At 29.1% G+C, this 19,636-nt stretch overlaps 1 protein-coding gene across 1 annotated transcript; it reads right to left on the bottom strand.

Moving 5' to 3' along the window:
• Positions 1-291: 291 nt before the first annotated feature.
• LOC108481291 (protein unc-13 homolog) lies at positions 292-4,857 on the bottom strand. The gene is made up of 5 exons (XM_017784447.2): positions 4,043-4,857; positions 3,075-3,959; positions 1,966-2,421; positions 1,635-1,821; positions 292-1,391 (listed from the first exon to the last, which is right to left on the bottom strand). The coding sequence occupies exons 1-5, from the start codon at positions 4,661-4,663 to the stop codon at positions 421-423; spliced, it is 3,120 nt and encodes a 1,039-aa protein (XP_017639936.1). The 5' UTR covers positions 4,664-4,857; the 3' UTR covers positions 292-420.
• Between the last annotated feature and the right edge of the window lie 14,779 nt (positions 4,858-19,636).

Consider the following 19,636-nt stretch of genomic DNA (forward strand, 5'->3'; position numbering starts at 1 on the left):
GGTGATTTAACGTGCCACATCAGCTTACTGTTATACTGTTAACGATAATTAACTACTCAGTGACTAAAATATTACAACATGATAATGTAAGTGACTAAATCGTAACATTTCAAACATAAGTGACTAAAATATAACTCGAGGCAAACAGAAGTGACTATTTTAATAGTTTACCCAATTAAAAATACCTAATGATTTTAACTAAAAAAAAAACTAATGCTAGAAACCTAAAAATGAAACAAAAAATGTACATTTGCTCTCTCTAGCCCAACTAACAAGATCTTGACAATAACATTTTAAGTTAAACCATTGATTTCCTTTTAATTTTTTAGTATATTTTACATCTATGAAAAAAATCAATGCTAGAAAACCTCATCTTCGTCATGTATATGCGATATCTATACAAATTTGATTTCCCCCCAATCAATTTCTTTTTGCCAATTGAAATGATTTCTTTAAAAAATTATTGGCTGCTCTATCATTCCTATGGCACAACACCCTTAGGATCGTGTTCGGGTCCGCTCTATTCCACCTACCCGTCGTCGGTGGCATAGGTAGCTTTTGGCCTCCACTGATGGAGCCAATGCCGCTGGCTTCGCATGTCACGATGCTGAAATCTTCAGTTAATTGTTCGGTGGTTTGTCCCATCAATGATATCACACCTTCAACTACTTCGGCCTCCCTTTGGACTATGTCCTCGGATAGCAACCCTTCTCCGCAAGTGCAAAAAACCCTTTTCAAGCTATCGAAATCGTCTTCTATCATCTCATGGTCAGACCGTTGGAATGTCCGAGACGGTCCCCCCGCAAGCAACACCATGAGGAAAGCTTCGAACGATGCTTTCATCACTTCTTTCATTGCCAATGCTTGAGCGTGGTCCGTGAGTATAGCGGTAAGGAGTGCTAGGTTTTGCTTTAGGATCCGGATCGCGGGTCGTAGCCTTGAATTGGCTACATCACCCACGTATAGGGTCTCGTAAAATACGGGACTTGAATCGAGGAAAATGAGGCGGTAAGCGGCAACTTCCGACACGTGATCACACGCTGCTTGAATGGATGCGTTGACGTGTTCGAAGTAGGAAGACGAAGTGCAACCAACACCAAGGTGCACACTGAAACGGTTCCGTGTCGAGACCCTTGGCGAGAGGCTAAGAGTTTTGTCGAGTGAGTGTAGGTGGGAGGCTAGGTAGTGCAAGCTGTTGATACGAATGTAAAGACGTTGCGTCCCACGACTCGTCGACGGGCGAGGATGTTGACCTTCCGTCTTCATGAATTGGGTTACCTCTGTCACTCTAGTGGTGCAAGGATTTGCCTTTCTCCAAAGCTTGAAAAACTTCGAATCTCCGTTGCATCTTGTTAGAGGAGGAAGTGAAGGGAGATAACTCTGCTTTGACCCTGAAATTGCATTTAATGTAATGGTGAATTTGCATATAATCCCTAAAAATTTATAATTCAATCCTAGCCCTTAAATGGTTAAATATTTGTTTAATCCCTCCAAAAATTATAAATTCATAACTTAATAATTGAATTTTGCCCACTCCCACTTTAAGAAAAAGTTTTCGACTTCATTTATTCTCAGATAGATAACCCTACACTCAGACAGGTCTATAAAACACAATGCAAAGGTTTTATACTCACCACATGAGGCTACAAACGTAGTGTATTCTTGGATGAGTTGCTCTAAGCCTTCAGCTAGATCAAGAACTGAATCATCTGTAATCCCAATGGGGATCTCAAAGAAACCATTCACCATTTCCTTGGCTATGCTCATTAGCTCCACAACTGATTGTGCGTACGGCTCGGATTTCGACTTCGGGTTCCATGTCTGCAACACATTAAAAACCCTAATCACTATAATGGTATATTTCATATTTGATGCGCTGATAGTATATAATGCTATGCACTGTCCAAAAATTAGATGATGTGCCATCATCTTGTTCACTGACAATGCACCATGTTTGCAACATACTTCGGTTTCTTTTACTCTACAAAGCAACTCTTTGGCTTGCTTCAACCTTTCATCTAGCCATTGCCTCAAAAGCTTCATTATGATTGAATCGACTTCATAGGGCATCATTTCCCTGACAATTCCTTTACCTCCGTCTTCGCATTCTTCGGAATCCTCGACTACCATTTGGACCAACACCTTTTCTAGCTTTGCGGCTCGCTGTAGTACCTCAACAATCTCGCTATTGAGTATCCTCGTCCCGGTTAAGTATTGCTTCAACACTGCACCATAGCATTGGTGTAGCGTTACTGCCGCGACCCCGGCTGCGGTCGGGTGCCACCGTTTCAATATCGGACTGAATAACTCCCTCTCCCTTACGGCCAAATCCTCGGTTTCTTTAGCCAATTGCAGCAGAGCTTCGCTAACTTCCGCCCGTTCGCCGACCTTAGCGTTTTTCAAATTTTCATTTGCTATTATCTATATATCAAACGTTATGCAAACAAATGAGTTTATATTTGACAGTAAAATATAGTATTGTTTAGAATTTAAATTGATATCAAAATTTTAAAATATTTTAAATGAGTATTTAAAGTATTAATATTGTATTAAATAAGTTCTTCCTTCAACTTAGTTATCTATTTAGACATTAAATGTCAGTTTATACTTGATCGAAGCATATTTAAAACATGTGGATCAAACTATATATATAAAGATGAGTGTACCTATCATATCATATTGATGGTTTGGATTTGACTTATTTAAAAATAGTTTAAAATAATTTAAAATAAATATATATTAAATTTATTAAGTCAATCAATTTGAGTATGAATTTTAATATCCAATAACCGATCAACTTAATAATTCTAATAGAATCCTTAATCCATCACCAGTTTAACCCACATCGAAAAAATTAAACATGTCATTAAATTGGTTTTATTCAGCTTTTACTTATCCCTAAATCTAAGTTGTGAATACGTACACAAGTAGGTACAATTTTATCCATGTGTTTAGTTATGCTCAGTGTTAAAACTCAAGCTAATGACAAGATTGACAGAAGAAACTGGTTGATTTTAATACTGCTGCTTTGAGTATTTAATTAAAATGTTTTAAAATTCAAAAATAAAACTCACCTTTGCAAACGCATTTTTCAAAGAAGATCGAATGTAATGATCAACGCAATCACTAGTTGAATCCACAAGCATTGTGTCCCCTTTCTTGCTCCCTTCCCCTTCCTTTATTGTAACATCTTCACCTAATATTTTCATTGATGATAAGGCCAAAGGTAAAAGGTTTTCCACTCCACCAACTGTTGTTTTGTTGAAATACTCATGGTAGTGAAGTAACCTCATTTCCGACCATTTTTGCATCGAAACCAACATAGACATCAATAGTTTCACGTACGCCGCCTCTCGATCAATCTTCTTAGCGTCAATCGCCACCTCCGTCAACATAGTATATGCGGCACAAAGAAGATCAGGCTCCATTTGATTCGTCGCAACGTATTGTTGGAACAACACCCAAGTGAAACAAACGTTGTGGATTGACTTATTGATCCCCAATGTAGACCAAGTCTTTTTCATCAACTCTAGCAATTCGTCGACTTCATCGAGGACTAATGTCTCATCTCGAATATCAAATATGGCTTGAAGGAGGGAGATGTATATGTGGATGTTGAGAGGGAACCCATCGGCCCAATGGCATGCATCGCTAGAAGTTTCGTTAGCACTTCGCCAAGATAAAGAAACGACACAATTGCATAACGTTCTCATCGTGTCAGAGTTCTTGCCAGTGTCTATAGGCTTGGATTTGCTGGCTTGGATTATCTCTCGTAGACGTTTCGCTAAAGAATTCGATTTTTCGAGAGGGATCGACGGATGATTGAGGAGGCCTGCTTCTAGGATTTTGAGTTGACGCCTTTGCCAAAAATGGTAGTCGCTCATGTCGTTGAACTCCGATGGTTTTAATTGACGAAGAAGCTCAAGAGGAAGGATGATAGTCTCCGATCTCCTTCCCATCTATTGAAAATAATAGAAGAAATTACAATCACAATCAATCAATACAATCATATACATATTGCATTGATATGTAGTATACTTACTTGGCCAACAAGGGTTCTCATGAGAGTTTTCCTAAGCCTATTATCACTTTGTTCGGTAACCCTCATTTGTTGCCTCATAATCTCGGCAGACGTCAAAGGTCGCCTTGGCCGTGTCGGCACCGTTGAAAACCCTCCGGAGCTATAAAATGAAACGGAATTACTGTGTCCATGATGAGAAATGGGTGACACCGACGGCGTCGAACCTCCACCATTAACTGACGACATCGACATCCGCCTAGAAGGCGATCTTTTCAACATCCTCAACCCTAAGGCTTTTTTAACCTTACTCGTAGGAGTCATCGTCACCACCGCGCTCACTCGCCCGCCCGACCCGTGCATTGATCCTCCATCCCCATTCCCATGATGATCTTGCGAAGAGTAAAATGACAAAGCATTCCGACCTCCGAACCCCGGCGATGAACGACAAGCCGTGAAGAATATTTCGTACGCCGCTTCACGGATGTCATCGTGATCGAGATCTTCCAGCTTGCCAAAGGGCCATACAAGGTCCGTGTTATTGTTGTCATCAGATATGGAAGTACTAGTAGAGGTAGGGCTAATGGCGGTGGAAGCGCCATGTACATGACCGGAGAAATAGTCCCGGTGAGATTGCCGGCCCATGGCTACAAAAAAGGTTGTTGGGGATTGAGGAAAAGAGGAATTCAATAACAAACGGGAAAAATGGTGGGAGAATCCGACAAGATAGAAAACGGATGGACAAAAGATTTTTTCATTTCTTTGAATAAAGAGAGAGAAAAATAAAATAAAAAAGACAGAGATTTTGTAGATTTTGTTGGTTATGATGCCAGCATTTTTGTGTTAAGAAAAAAAAAAGACAGAAGAAAACGAACAAACAAACAAAAAAATATTTGTTGGTGGTGGTGGTAATGGTTTTTTAAGGTTTGCCAACATTGTAGTGTCCAAAAAACATGGAATTTAAACCCAATTAATTCAATGGACTTCATTTGCTCACGTTTGGTTCCATCAAAATTAAATTAAACACATATTGCCAATCATGGCATTTAAGACTCTTACAAAAACCCTAGTGAAAAAGCATGCTTTAGTCTTTATATTGACTAGTTATTAAGGGTGTTTTTAGAAGGGCGGTGTGTTTACCTCCGATAAGATTAAGAATAACGGTGACGATAAGATTAGTTATTATAGTTGTGAGGTAAAAGATTCCACCGCATCATACCAATCGTCCGTCCAAAGGCATACTAAGTCTTATTAAGAGAGTTTAGGTTCAGTTCAGATTTAGCAACTCAAACATTGGTTAAATATCTTTTAGGAGTTTTAGTTGAATTATTACTTAATATATAGATTGATCCCTCAACTCAATAAGAGAGGACAAGACCTTTGCCTACATGCTAGATACACTACTGTATGTAGAGGTATATGCGTTTAAATGAAATTTTTTTGAATTAGACGAGTTGGTGAGTCTTACTTTATTGTCTTAACTCAATTTAAATTTTTTTTAAATCAAATTGAGCGAAATAAAATTCGAGTTAAAATGAATAAATTTATTTATTTACATTAAAATTAAATAAGAGTAAACTTGTCTAAATGATAACATGTCGGCTTAACAAGCCCTTTCTCTAAAGTAATACGTTGCTTATGTAATTGTGGAGGCAAGTACATGGTACGGTTGGTGATTGCTTCAAATCGAGAGCGATAATCACTCACTGTGGAAACTTGTTGAAGTTTAGCCAATAACTTCTCTGGTTCTTTAAGATCACCAGATCGGAAATGCTTGACAAGAGCATCGATAAAGGCAGTCCAAGCTGCCAACTATTTGTTACAGTGTATCCAATCATACCAATCAGCTGCAACATCGTCCAAATAGAAAGAAGAAACCGTCAAATTGTCTTCCTCTTTGATTTTGTAAAATCAAAGTTACAAGGGAGAAGGGACTAAATTGAAAAGATTTGAAAACTTGAGAGAGACTCTTTTGTAATTTCCCTTTTTGATTTTTATATTTTATATATAGAGAGAGAGAGATGTAGATGTAGATACTCAAAAACTAATGGGTTAAAAGCCCAAAATTGATCCAATAGTAAAATAAAGGCCCATATTACACATACTTTAAAATTCAAAAGATTCAAATCAAATTTCGCAAAATTACAAACAAGTCCAAAATTAAATTTTAATGCAAGTCCAGTAAAAAAAAATTAAATTTAAAAGTTTGAAAATTTTTCAATTAAGTTATTTCAAATGAAAATAATTCAATAAATCGGTGATTTTGTGGACTATTAAGTTGAAAATTAAAATTAGATTAAATAAGATTTAATATTTCGGTCGGAATGAAATTCAATGTCTACAGAGAAAATATAGAAAAATAAATTATCTGAGCTATAAATGATAATAAAAATCAAAATAAAGCGCATTAAAATATACTATTATTATATATTTTATAATTAAAATTAAATTAAAGTATATTTTATTAAAAATAATTCAAACCCAATCAATCTAAATTCAATTTCTCAAATTTGATTTTTTTTTAACACGTCTAATGTATTAAAAGGAAAATAAAAAAAAAACATTATTTGCAGGGATGACCCCAAGGGATGGGTAAGGATCTTGTATCCTAAAAGGACAAAATATTATTTTAGTCCCTTTAAAATTTTAAGTTAATGTAATAGTAACGTTTTGTTTTAGGCTTTCTAAGATGATAAAATATCATTTTAGTCCATTTAAATATTCTAAAAAATAAGTATATACAATGATAAAATTATACTTTAATCCCTTAAAATTTATAATTTAATTTCAACTCCTTAAAATAAATTTTAGCTTCGACCTACCTTATTCGGGAAAATTAGTGAAAAAATATAGATACAAATATAGAGAGATTATTGATATAGATTTGTTAAATTTGTTCTTTAATATTTAAGTATTAAACTAATTTGGGTTAATTGCACCAAACATTTCTAAACTCTAAATTAAATTTTAAATTGGTCTTTAAACTTTAAAATATTTTAATTGAGTCCTTAGTTTCAATATCATATTAATCAACTTCTTCTGTCAATCTAGCCGTTAGCTTCGATGTTAAATGTTAACTCGAATATGAATTGGAATATATTTAAAGCCCATTCATCAAATCTGAAACACATTTAAATCTATCACATGGAAAATTTGGATCTAACGCGTTAAAAGGAAAAACAAAAGAAAAAGAAACATCCCTTGTAAATTTTCATGAACTATTTGTTTTTTAATGCGTCATCTCTAAAGTTGTCCTTATGGTAAGACACAAGTATTGAAATTTTGATCCACATATTTTAAATATGCTTCATGTCATCTTTGATGTTATATTTAACATCTAAGAGACTAAGATTATGGTAGGCTGACAGAAAAAGCTAATTGATACAATGTTGATACTTTAAGGATTCAATTAGAACATTTTAAAATTTGAAGACTAATTGAGAATTTTTATCATAAATTGGAAACACTAAGTACTATTAACCAACATATTTCTTACTAACTCATTTTGGATATCACATGAGACCTAAAATCTATTCTTCTTATTCTTCTTCACCCAGCCCAAAAGTTTCGATCAAAATTCAAAGGTCACTTTGGCCATCGAAATGACCTAACACAAAACGCTGATCAATATTTCAAAATTTCTTTTTGAAAATAATTTTCTCTAGCAATTTAAATATCGCTTAACATTAATTTGAAACCAAAGCCAAAAAAAAAAAAAACTCACTTAACGCACACAAGACCTAAACGTAAGCTAAAGTCTTACCACTAAACTAGTAGACTCATTCTTTTCCTTAAACACAAAAACTAACTTAACAGCCCAACCGAAACTCTGATTCAACCAACATACCTTAATTCTTCTAACCCCAATTTCAAGGTGTTACTAGTAATTAAATTGAAATGGACAAATTTGCAAGTATGCATTTAGTTTTGGTCATAAATAGAAAAATCCCCAATATTCTTCAATACTTATTTGTTTCAAAATGAACCTTTTTGTGGCAAACTTTATCAAAATTTAAAAATAGATCAAAATAAATAAAAAAATTTGATAGCAAAGAATAATATTTCCTTATTTTACTCTATTTTTAATGCCTAATTTGAGATAAAATGAGAGGAAAGGAAATTGGTAAATTTTATTTTTATCCTTTTGATACATTGCTTAATTGAGATACTTTTTATTCATTTTAATTATTTCTAGACATAAATTCTATTAATTTTGATACTTTATTGATAATTTTCGATGTAAGTACGATATTATCGATGCATTAAAAACAAGTCGAGATGCGAATACAATGAAAATTTTACATGAGAAATGAAGTGAAACACAAGATTTTTAACCATTAGGATTATTTTAATAATTACATTTATTCAATTTTAGAGCTTTAGTTACATCGATTTATTCAATTTTAATTTTGTTTGTTTATTTTTATTGAGTCTAATTTATTTTTATATTTAATTTTATTTAAATTTTAATTAATTATATTATATTTAGGTTTAATTACCTCTCCTTTATTTTCACATATAAACGTAAATTTTGTCATAAATATTTAATTTTTTTATTTAAACTCGAATCGGACATTTATAATCTTAATATCATAACTAGATTTTATCATTATTGATAAGAGATTTTTAAAACACGAATTTATTGATATTGCGTTCAATTCAAAAATAATGATTTTTTTAATTATTTTATTTAAAATTATATAAATATGAAAAGATAAAAATACCCTTATAATAATATTAATATAGATACTTCAAGAGCTTCCTTACTTTCTTCTTCTTTCTTCTTTTAGTATTGGATTTAAACTTTGATGTATAAATAGGGAGAAAGGAAATGAATAGGAGAAAGGTGAATTAGTCCCCCAAATAATTGATGTATAAATATACTTTTAGGTGGACCAAAATAGGGTAGATGATGTGACAAAAATATAAAAAAAAGACTTATTAGTTTAAATTTTGTCTCTTTATATATTATTTTTTCAAAAATATTACGTGTAATAAATGTAATTTCGTTATTTTAATGACCTATATTTTTATAAATTTTAAAGAGTTAAATTAAAATTTTATCATTTTTAAAGAGTCAAAATATAATTTTACTTTTATTAATTTAGAATTTATTAAATTATAAAAGATCTAAATTAAAATTTACTATTTTAAGAGACATGCCCTTAGATTCGCCACTGCTTTTTAGGTGGACCGAACCGAATTAAGTAGATGATGTGACAAAAGTTAGAAATATATATATTAGTTCAAATTTTGTCTCTTTTTATATATTATTCTCTTTTTTTTTTTGAAAAGATGATGAGTAATAAATATAATTTCGTCATTTTAATAGTTTATATTTTTATAATTTTAAAACAGTTAAATTAAAATTTTATCATTTAAAAAAAGTTAAAATATAATTTTATTATTACTAATTTAAAATTTTATAAATTATAAAGGGTCTAAATTGAAATTTTACCATTTTAAAACTTTAGGAAGATGCTGTGACAAAAAATAAAAGTAAAAATATCAGTTCAAGATTTGTTTCTTTGTATATTATTCTTCCTGGAAAAGATGATGTGTAATAAATGGGATACATTTTCAAAAGCACAATTGGAAGAAAAATAGAAAAATATAATAATGAGACAAAAAGTAATTATTTTTAATGTGGACTTTGTTAAAGCATCTAATCTTTTTAGGGCAATAACAGCAACTCAATTTTAAAAATAATAAATTAATCTTATAAATTATTTTTTATTATAGACGTAATGGAACTGACTTATCATTTCACTGTATAAGTAGTGCTAATTTAAAACTTTAATTAGGTTGGATAGTTAAAAAAAAAAAAGAAAAAGTAGAAAAGAATGGAAAATAAAAAACAAAAAAATTAAATTGCTCAAAATTAAAAAATATGGGGACAAATTATATAATTTAACCTAAAATTTTTATTTGAAATGATGATTTAATATGTCACGTCAGCTTATCATTACACCATTAACGATAATTAACGGCTCAGTGACTAAAATAAAATATAAGGTAAACAAAAGTGATCATGAGTACAGTTTACCCTAAAATATATTTAACATAAGAATTATTTTTATTATATAATTATATTATTTATTATTTTGTCTATATAAATAAATAAGTTGTTAACTAAAAATAAAATTAAAAACATCAATTAATTCTTTTAAAAAAAGAAAACCAAATAAATATGGGAGGAAGATTCAAACTAAGATTAAACGGTAGAAAATGCATGCATTTAACCAACAAACCAAAAGCCGCATTTGGTGTAAAATGTTTTTTGAAAAGCACTTCTGCAATTTTTATCACATTAGTTTCTAATTTTTAAAATCAACTTATTTTCTTAAATAATATAAAAAGAAGTATAAATTATTAATTTTTTAAAAAAACGACATTTTTAATAAATGTTTGTCGGTGACAGGTATGTATAAATATATAAAAAAGAAAATTATATATTTAAATATGAAAATTAAAAAAATCCTATTACACAGGTATTTTGGCCTTATCTTAAATTAATTTTTTCTTTTTGTCTTTTTAACGAACATATCTTTTTGGGTAATGTACCAATCATTTTCTTTCATTATCAATAATTTAATGCTGAAAAAAAAAAGAATAATTTTTAAATGAGGGTTTAGTTTTAAATTTCATTTTTTATTTAAATTATACTTAAAACTAGCGCATGAGCATTATTGTCAATGCAGTAGGATGTGGGTTCGAATGCGCTGAAGCGCATTCTCCTTTTACTTATGGATTAGGGAGGGACTATGAGTAGTTCTGGGCATTGTGTTAAAAAGAGTAAATATGGCCATAACCTATAACGAGATTATTCAAAAAAAGAGTTTATAATTAAGCTTAGATTTTGAGTTTTTTAGCATGAGTAAATTACTACCGACACATACTATAATAGGTAACACTTTTGCAATTTAAACTTAAGTAATTCCTAAAGGAAGTGAATACCCGATTACTAGACCAATGGACTACAACTTAGAGTTCGGCTTAAAATTTGTTATATAAAATTTTAATTTTAATTAATATACTATTAATATCGTTATTTAAGGATTGGGATGGGGAAGTGTTATGGGTAGTCTAGACATTATATAAAAAAAATTATATGTACAATTATATCAAATAAAAATTTCTAAATCACTTTTTATATTAAATGATTAATTACACCAAGCGCCAACAATGAGTCATCTTGTAAATTAGTCCCTGAACTTCAAAATATTTTAATTGAGTCCTTGAAATATTAACATCGTATCAATCTAGTCCTTCTGCCAATCTAGCCAATAAATTAGGTATTAAATGTCAACTAGGATCTAACATGGAGTATATTTAAAACACACATATAAATTTTAAGCACATTTGTAGCTATCAACTAAAATATTTAATTTCGAAAAGATTAGTAACTAAAACAAATAAATTAATAATTAGGTGACCAAAATAGAACAAACTAAATAGTTGGATGACTATTCTTACAATTTACCCTTAAATTAATAACATCCCTTGAATAATATTATACAAATAGAGCCATCGGGTCCATCGGGTGGTTGTATGTTGAACGTTGATTGTTAAGCTTCACTTTCTAAGTTATAAGACATTTGGAATTTATTTTCTTGGTCAATAATTTTCAATTTTAATGTGAAAAATCTAGGATAAGGCTATAATTAGTGGCGGAGCATAGTGGAGCCATGGTCCTCCTAAAATATTAAAATTTAATTTATTTTTTATAATTTATAAAATTTTAAATTAGTAATGGTAAAATTGTACTTTGGCCCCCAAAAATATTAAAATTTAATTCAATCTTTTAAAAATTATAAAGGAATAAACTCTTAAAATGATGAAATTGTATTTTTACTATCGTAAAAATATATAATTTAATTCAACCTCCTAAAGAAAAAAAAATAGGCTTCGCCATTGACTATAACTCACTATATATGCATATATCTATATAAGAGGCGAACTTAGGGAGGCTGGTAGGGGCCTCAGCCCCCCTAAAATAGAAAATTACTATTTAGGCTCTTTAAAATTTTAAATTAATAAAAGTAAAATTACACTTTACCCTTAAAATTATAAAAATTGATTTAATTCTTTAAAATTATAAAAATATAGAGTATTAAAATTAAAATTTCATTTGCCCACTAAAAATTTTCCTGACTTACTTATATATATATATATATATATATCAATTTTTACTTTTAAAATAAAATAAAATATCTTTATTCTATTCAACTTGAACCAAACTTTAAAAATAAAAATATATATTTGAATTCATATTCAATCCAACTCGAGATATTATGTTTGCATGTGTTTTAAATATGGTCTATGTCATATTCGAATGGATATTTAACGTCAAAATTGATGGCTAGACTAATGAAAGGACTTGAGTGATCTAATACTGATATAGTGGGAAAAAAAATAGCAATTTGGCTGGCAATTTGCTTGCTTGGTTTTGTTTGTTTGTTTTGGATTAACTATAAATTTAGCCTCCCAAATTATATTTTTTTTCATTTAGGTATTTAAAGTTTGTTTCGCCAAAAGTAATACATAAACTATCAATCTTTTTATTTTACTCAAATCCCATACAAAGCGTTTTGTATGAATGTACTATGTGTCACGTTTTTATTAGATAAATGAGACGATATTAGTAGTTTAATATCACTTTGGACTTGAAAAAACTTTAAGTAACTAAATGAAAAAAATAATACAATTTGAAGGCAAATTCTATATTTAAATCTTTTTTTTTCTCTAATTCACCACTTGACATTCCTTGGCTCTTCAATATTTAATGCTTGAATGATTGGACAAGAGAAATTTCTCTTATGGCTTTTTTATTTAAATAACCTAAAAAATTAATTAATTATCAAAATAATTTATTTTTTAATTAAACACTAAAATAACTTAAAATTTACAGTAAAAGTTGGTGGAGCCAAATGGTTTAGCGCCACCAACATGCTACGTCAGCATCCATAAAAAAAAATTAATTTTTTGATAGAGCCATGTAGAATAGCGCTACCTGTATAAATATTATGAAAATATTACAAGTTCTGAAAATATGAAGGACTTAAAAATAAAATTTTCATTTTATGGTGGAGTTATGGCGCCATCTGCCTGACACCACCTACCACCATCTTTCTTTTTCTTTTTTTCCTTTTTTACTTTCGTCCTTTTTTTTTTTTTGTTATCTTTATCTTTATTTTATTTTATTTTACTTATTTTTATTATTAATTTTAAAAATTTAAAAATTTTAAAATGTATATTTGAAATATTTTAAATTTTAAATATATATATATTTGAAACTATTTTTAAAATTTTAAATATATATTTTGAATTTTTTAAATTTTGAATATTATTTTTAAATATTATTTTAAATATTAAATATATATTTTAATAATATAAAATATTTAAATATTTTAAAGATACGGTCTTTCAAATTTATTATTAGTTTTTAATATTTTTAATATTATTTAATTTATTTTATAATATTTTAAATTATGATTTTAAATTATTTTAAAGATTTTCTTCTTTTAATAAAATAACCTAAAAATTTTAATTAATTACCAAAAATTAGGGATGCCATGAAAGAGAACGCTCAAAGGGCTAGGTCGATGAATGCAGAACTATATTCCCGAAATTTAGAAACTTTTCGATTGACAGAATATATCGGTCGTCGGTCGGGGATCCCGCCACGGCCCTAAGGAGTTGATCTTCAAAACAGGCGGTGTGAGTGCGGGATGTTCTAAACACTACATTATCCTTGTGGGCATGTGGTAATTAATTAAATTTTTAGATTATTTTTATTAAAAAGTCGAATATCTCTAAAAATAATTTAAAAATTATAATTTAAAATATTATAAAACAAATTAAATAATATTAAAATATTAAAAACTAATAATAAATTTGAAAGGTCATATCTTTAAATATTTAAATATTTTATATTATTAAAATATATATTTAATATTTAAAAATAATATTCAAAATTTCAAAAATAATTTCAAAAATATATATTTAAAATTTTAAAAATAATTTCAAATATATATATTTAAATTTTAAAAATATATATTATAAAATATTTCAAATATATATTTCAAAATTTTTAAAATTAATAAAAAAATAAGTAAAATAAATAAAATAAAATAAATAAATATAAAAACACAAAAAAAGGGACGAAAGTAAAAAAGTAAAAAAAAAAAGAAAGAAGGCGGCAGGTGGTGTCAGGCTGGTGGCCATATTAATTGGTTCCATCAAAAAAGGGAAAATTTATTTTGAAGTCCCTCATATTTCTAGAACTTGCAGTATTTCTATAGTATTTATACATGTTGCGTCATTCTACATGGCTCCACCAAAAAATTAAATTTTTTTTTCATGGATGCTGATGTGGCATGTTGGTGGCGCCAAATCATTTAGCGCCAACAACTTTTACTGTAGATTTTAGGTCATTTTGGTGTTTAATTAAAAAAATTGGTCATTTTAAAAATTAATTAAATTTTTGGGTTATTTAAATAAAAAAGCTGGGTTTGATACAAAGCTACTCAATTAATACAATAATCTATGGGTAAATTTTACAATCAGTCAGTGATTTATGAGAAAGTTTTTGTTTTAGGTACTTAACTAAAAAAAGTTACAATTTAATTACTAAAGTTTTTGAAATTTTTTTTTTGTCACCCAACTGTTAAGTGGCACTTTTTAGTTTGTATAATAATAAATTTATTCCTCTGTTTTTATACTTTTTTTGTCAATTTGACATTGATTATATATAAAATGATAAAAATTGTTTTAAAAATATTAGAAAATTTTAAATATTAAAATAAAATAAAAAAGTAGATGAAAATTTCAAAATAAATAAAGTGAGAGGAAATGAGGGAAAATTATTTTTGAAAAGTGGATGTGGGGTGAGACAGAGTGAATTTTTTCTTTTAGACGGTGGATATGAAATGTTTATGGTAATTGCTTTCCTGCCCCATTGCGCTATATAAAATTATCATTTTCCCTTTCTATATGTTCTCCTAATATTATCATATTTTATCTCATAATAATCATTATATAATCCTTAATGAAAAGTCAATTATTATTAAATAGTTTTCACAAAGACAAACAACTCGTAGAAACATTTACTTTCCATCTATCATGTAATGCCAATGAGAGAATATCATTTATCCATTAATTGAGCTACGAATTCCACTGTTGTAAACGATGCCACATACTACAGAAGTCGTGTATTCAACACACTAGCTTTCAGTTTTTTTATCTATTTGCACTCAGGTTTTTACTTATAGCAAAGTATACGAGTCATGCATACATAATCCATTATCCACTTAAGATTAATGTATGTCACATTATGAATGTCACAAGTGAATAAATCTATAAATGGATCTAAGATCTATTCTACTTAAGTATTGTCTGATGTACTGTCAATCTAGTCAGTCATATCTATGTCTCTATTTTCTGGGAATCATATGCTCCGATGCTTAAAACAAAAGCATTTCCCCAATTGGACTTAATAGACAACATATTAGTCTTTAAATTGATTTGTTCATTTTCGATTAAACTAGGGACATGTTTAGGTTCTTCTACTAAGACAAGTTGTCTTTTCATATTACAATCCAACCATGTAATATTGCTTAGTATTAGTGAAATGTTAGATAACCAACGAGTCAATATTTGCTTCTATTTTGCTTTGCATGCAAAAACAATGAGAACAATAAAAAAAATGCATTAATGTACTTAATGAATATTTTTATTAAATCAATTTGTTTGAAAAATACAAGTATACAAAACGAATATACTACACTTAGAGCACTAGAGCCAACAAAAAGCAGATATGATAAATGGTTTGATTTTGTTTGGGGTGTGAAAGATTGAGGTATAGTCGAAAGTTATACGAAAGTGAAGTGGATCTGGTGAGGAAGAAGGGTGAAAAGAAAAGGTATGATGTTAATATGACAGAAAATTTTATTAGTAGAAACAGGAGCGGAAGTATTTAGTTGTTTACAATATCATTTTTTGTTACATGACTATCAAGTGAGTGGAAGCAAATAGTGAGGGAAAATATTGATACAAACTTTTAAGAATTGATAACACCATTAAATTTTTCTGTCAAATTTAGGTCCATTACAATATCATTTTTTGTTACATTACTATCAAATGAGTATTTTTTTAAAACCTTAAAATATTATATTAGCGAATTAATAGAATAATTTTAACAGTGTTAAATTCGAAACATAAAGAAACTAAATTCTTGAAAATAAAAGTACAAAGAGTACAATAACTTGAATCATATTGCAACCTTTTAATTTTTAGGATAAATTATACCCAATGTCACAAAACTATTAGTAAGTTTATGTTTTGGTCCTCAACTTCAAAAAGTTACAAAATGATCATTGACTATTCGAAAGTCACTACTGTATGGCCTTATGTTCACAATGCTTACACTAATCGAAAGCTCTCATTCCTCTTCTCTTTAATAATTCATCCTTTTTCATGTAACAACTTTGAATGCCTTAAACCTGATAACCAAAATCCAAATAGCTTTTTTTTTCAATCTCCTATATTGACCGTCAAATCAACTTAGATATAAGTATGTTCTTCTACTAATTGGCGGGTATCGATCCACTATACTGATCATCAGATCGTCTCTTGGAGATCGCAAATCAAACTTTTTAAAAGAAAAAAAACTTAACAACCTAGTAATTTAAATAAAAATTTTCGAATAGTTAAATAATTATTTTATAATTTTTGAAGATGGTGGTGGCATAATAAAAATACTTGTCGGAGTAGCACCTAACTACATTTAATATCGAATGCTGGCATTAAGTAATCACCACAATCAACTTGTTTTCTTTAGTTTTTTATTTCAATTTGTATGTAATATTTGATATTATTGCCACCTGACCCCCCTCATAAATTTGCAATTTGCACCAAAGTTTGTTTCACTTAACGCCCCAAAATTAAATTTAAAGAATTCTGGCCGAATGGCCATGGAATCGTGGACCTATCTCCTTTTTGGGATATTTATATGATTTAAATAATTTATTTATGAATATCATTGAGCTGTTTGTGGGTCATCATTTGTTTTACTTGTATTTATTTTTCATTAGATATATTGATACTTATGGGTTAAAAAAAAACTCAAATCTAGGTTGAATTCGATTATATAACGAATATGAACGAAAATCGATAAAATTGGACACAAATGTTTATGTGGAAAAATCTTTCTGAAGATGATAAAAAATCATGAGTAAAGAAAATTTCATTAACAACGACAAAAATCAAAAGGGGGTTACAAGATGGAGAAATAAACAAACTCGAACCTAAAATTACAAAGTTTTCCCGAAATTCCCATAAGCTCTCTCTTAATTTTGTTGTTATTATTCTAACTATCTAGGATTTCTAAAAGGCTTATTTATAGGCTGAAATTCGTGTGAAAATATCACTAAAACATCCCTAGAATAATCAGAGTTAGACCGAGAAAAGATAACAAAGTTTAATTGCGAGAAAAAACTCGATTTATAGGGGGAACACGTCGCAACGTCGCAACGTCCTCATTCACGTCATCACGACGTTGTTCGTCATTGCAATGTCGAGAAACTTCTCGTCGTGACATCGCTATCTGTTTGACTGAAAATACGAGACATACCCTACAAATTCTTTTTAAGTTTTTCTCTTCAAGAATTTCACTTAAGTTTTCTTTTAAAAGAAGTTTTAACAATATTTTAGATTATGAGAATCGTCTTCAAGTTTTTTCTTGCGAATAACACTTTCTTAGAGGGAAAATTAGAGTCGTTTGAAGAGGTTGTTGATTCATCTTGTTTCTAAGATTCAACCACGCTGGGCTTCGGCTCCAATTGTTTGGTGTTTGGATGACGAGTTCTAGGGAACTCATAATGTGCAGCAAATGGTATGTGTAGGACTTGCATTGTTGCATAAAGTGTGCCATGAACATGACTTTGAGAAATTGATTGAATTGATGCCATAATTTTTTTGTAAAATTGCTACATGATTATTGATTGTCTTACTAGTTGAAATTGTGAATATTCTTTAGTTGCCTTGTTTAGGCTCACACTGAGCTCTTGAAGCTCACCCCCTTAGTTTAAACTTTACAGGTAATCCATGAGCTAAGGACTGGGTTTGGGCCTTTGGAATTCTCGTATCAGACACTGGACTTATTTAAAATTTTGAATTTAAAATTAATTTTTGGTTGGAATTGTAAATGTTTTTTTTTATTGGGACTGTGCCTTGGGTTAATATTTTGGGCTTAATTGCTTGCATGTTTTTTTTTTTTTTTTTGCTTTGAATTGACTTAATAATCGGTAATTGCAAAATTTTGGGCCTAAGTAAAAATTATGATTTTCCGCTGCGTAGTAAAGAAATCGATTTTGAAAATATAAACTGTTTTGCAATTTGATTGCGTTTTTTCGCCGAAAATGTCACTACTAAGTAAATGAACTATAATCACAAAGACAACCCTAAAATTTGATGTTTTAACAAAGATGACGAGTTTTGTAAGCCTTGACAAAAATGATGATGTTCAAAGAACTATTTTTATTTGGCCATTTTGATGGTCCATGTAGCCTTCAAAATTCGACCGTAACATTTAGGCCGGATTTGGGATGTTACAACAAGTGTCTCCATAGTCGAATTAGACTCTCTCCTAGTTTAATTCAATTCCCTTGTTCTTAATTTCTTCGTTATTTTGTTTTATTTGTTGCTTTCTTTAATTAGATGTAACTCGAATTGTTGCGTTTCAGGTTTAATCAAGCTGCAAGTTTCCTTCATTCGTCTAGAGCCCTAGGTCAAATTCGCAACTTGTCAAACTTGTGATCTTGTTCTGCACGCATCCTTATCAACAAATGTCATTATTATTATTATTTATATTGATAAATAACCTTATAACGAATGCCTATGAATTTATCGAAAGCCAACAAACAAATTGACATAATTTATTTAAACTAAACTACATATCCACGTAACATGAATTGCATTTATAACTTATGCTTAATAATTTTAATATTTTTGTTTGGCTAAGAGGGGAAAATAAAATGATTTGCTTCGATATTTTTTCAATTATAACCTTACTTAAAAGAGATATAATAATTAAATTAAATTATAGATTATAGAAAATTAATGTTGTTCATAAAATCATAATTAAAAGTGTTAACCAAAAAAGTATAAATTAATTTGATAAAATTATTAGTTTGATTATATATTTTAAAAATAAAAAATTTAATAATTATAAAAATGTAGAAATTTAATAAGAGTTTAAATATTTTTAAAGAGTTGTAATAATTCATAAAAATATTTTAAAAATAATAAAACCATTTACAACAAAGTAATAAAATATTAAAAAATAGAATAATTTCAGCATATTAGTAAGAGAAATTTCAAAGAAAAAATATTAAAATAAATAAGGATGAAAATGACATTTAAAAATTATTATATTTTATTTCCTCTCATTTTCCTTCAAATTGGGTATTAAAAAAATTGAGAGAAAACAAGAAAAAGGAAATATATATAGGGTAAAACTATGTATTTATAAAGTAAAATTCACATAAAAAGACAAAAATACCCTTAATAAATTAAAGGAGTTTTTCAAGGTTTTTAGCATATTTTCATCCTGAACTT

The sequence above is a fragment of the Gossypium arboreum genome, chromosome 1 (assembly GCF_025698485.1).
Source record: "Gossypium arboreum isolate Shixiya-1 chromosome 1, ASM2569848v2, whole genome shotgun sequence".
In the NCBI taxonomy this organism is placed as follows: Eukaryota; Viridiplantae; Streptophyta; class Magnoliopsida; order Malvales; family Malvaceae; genus Gossypium; species Gossypium arboreum.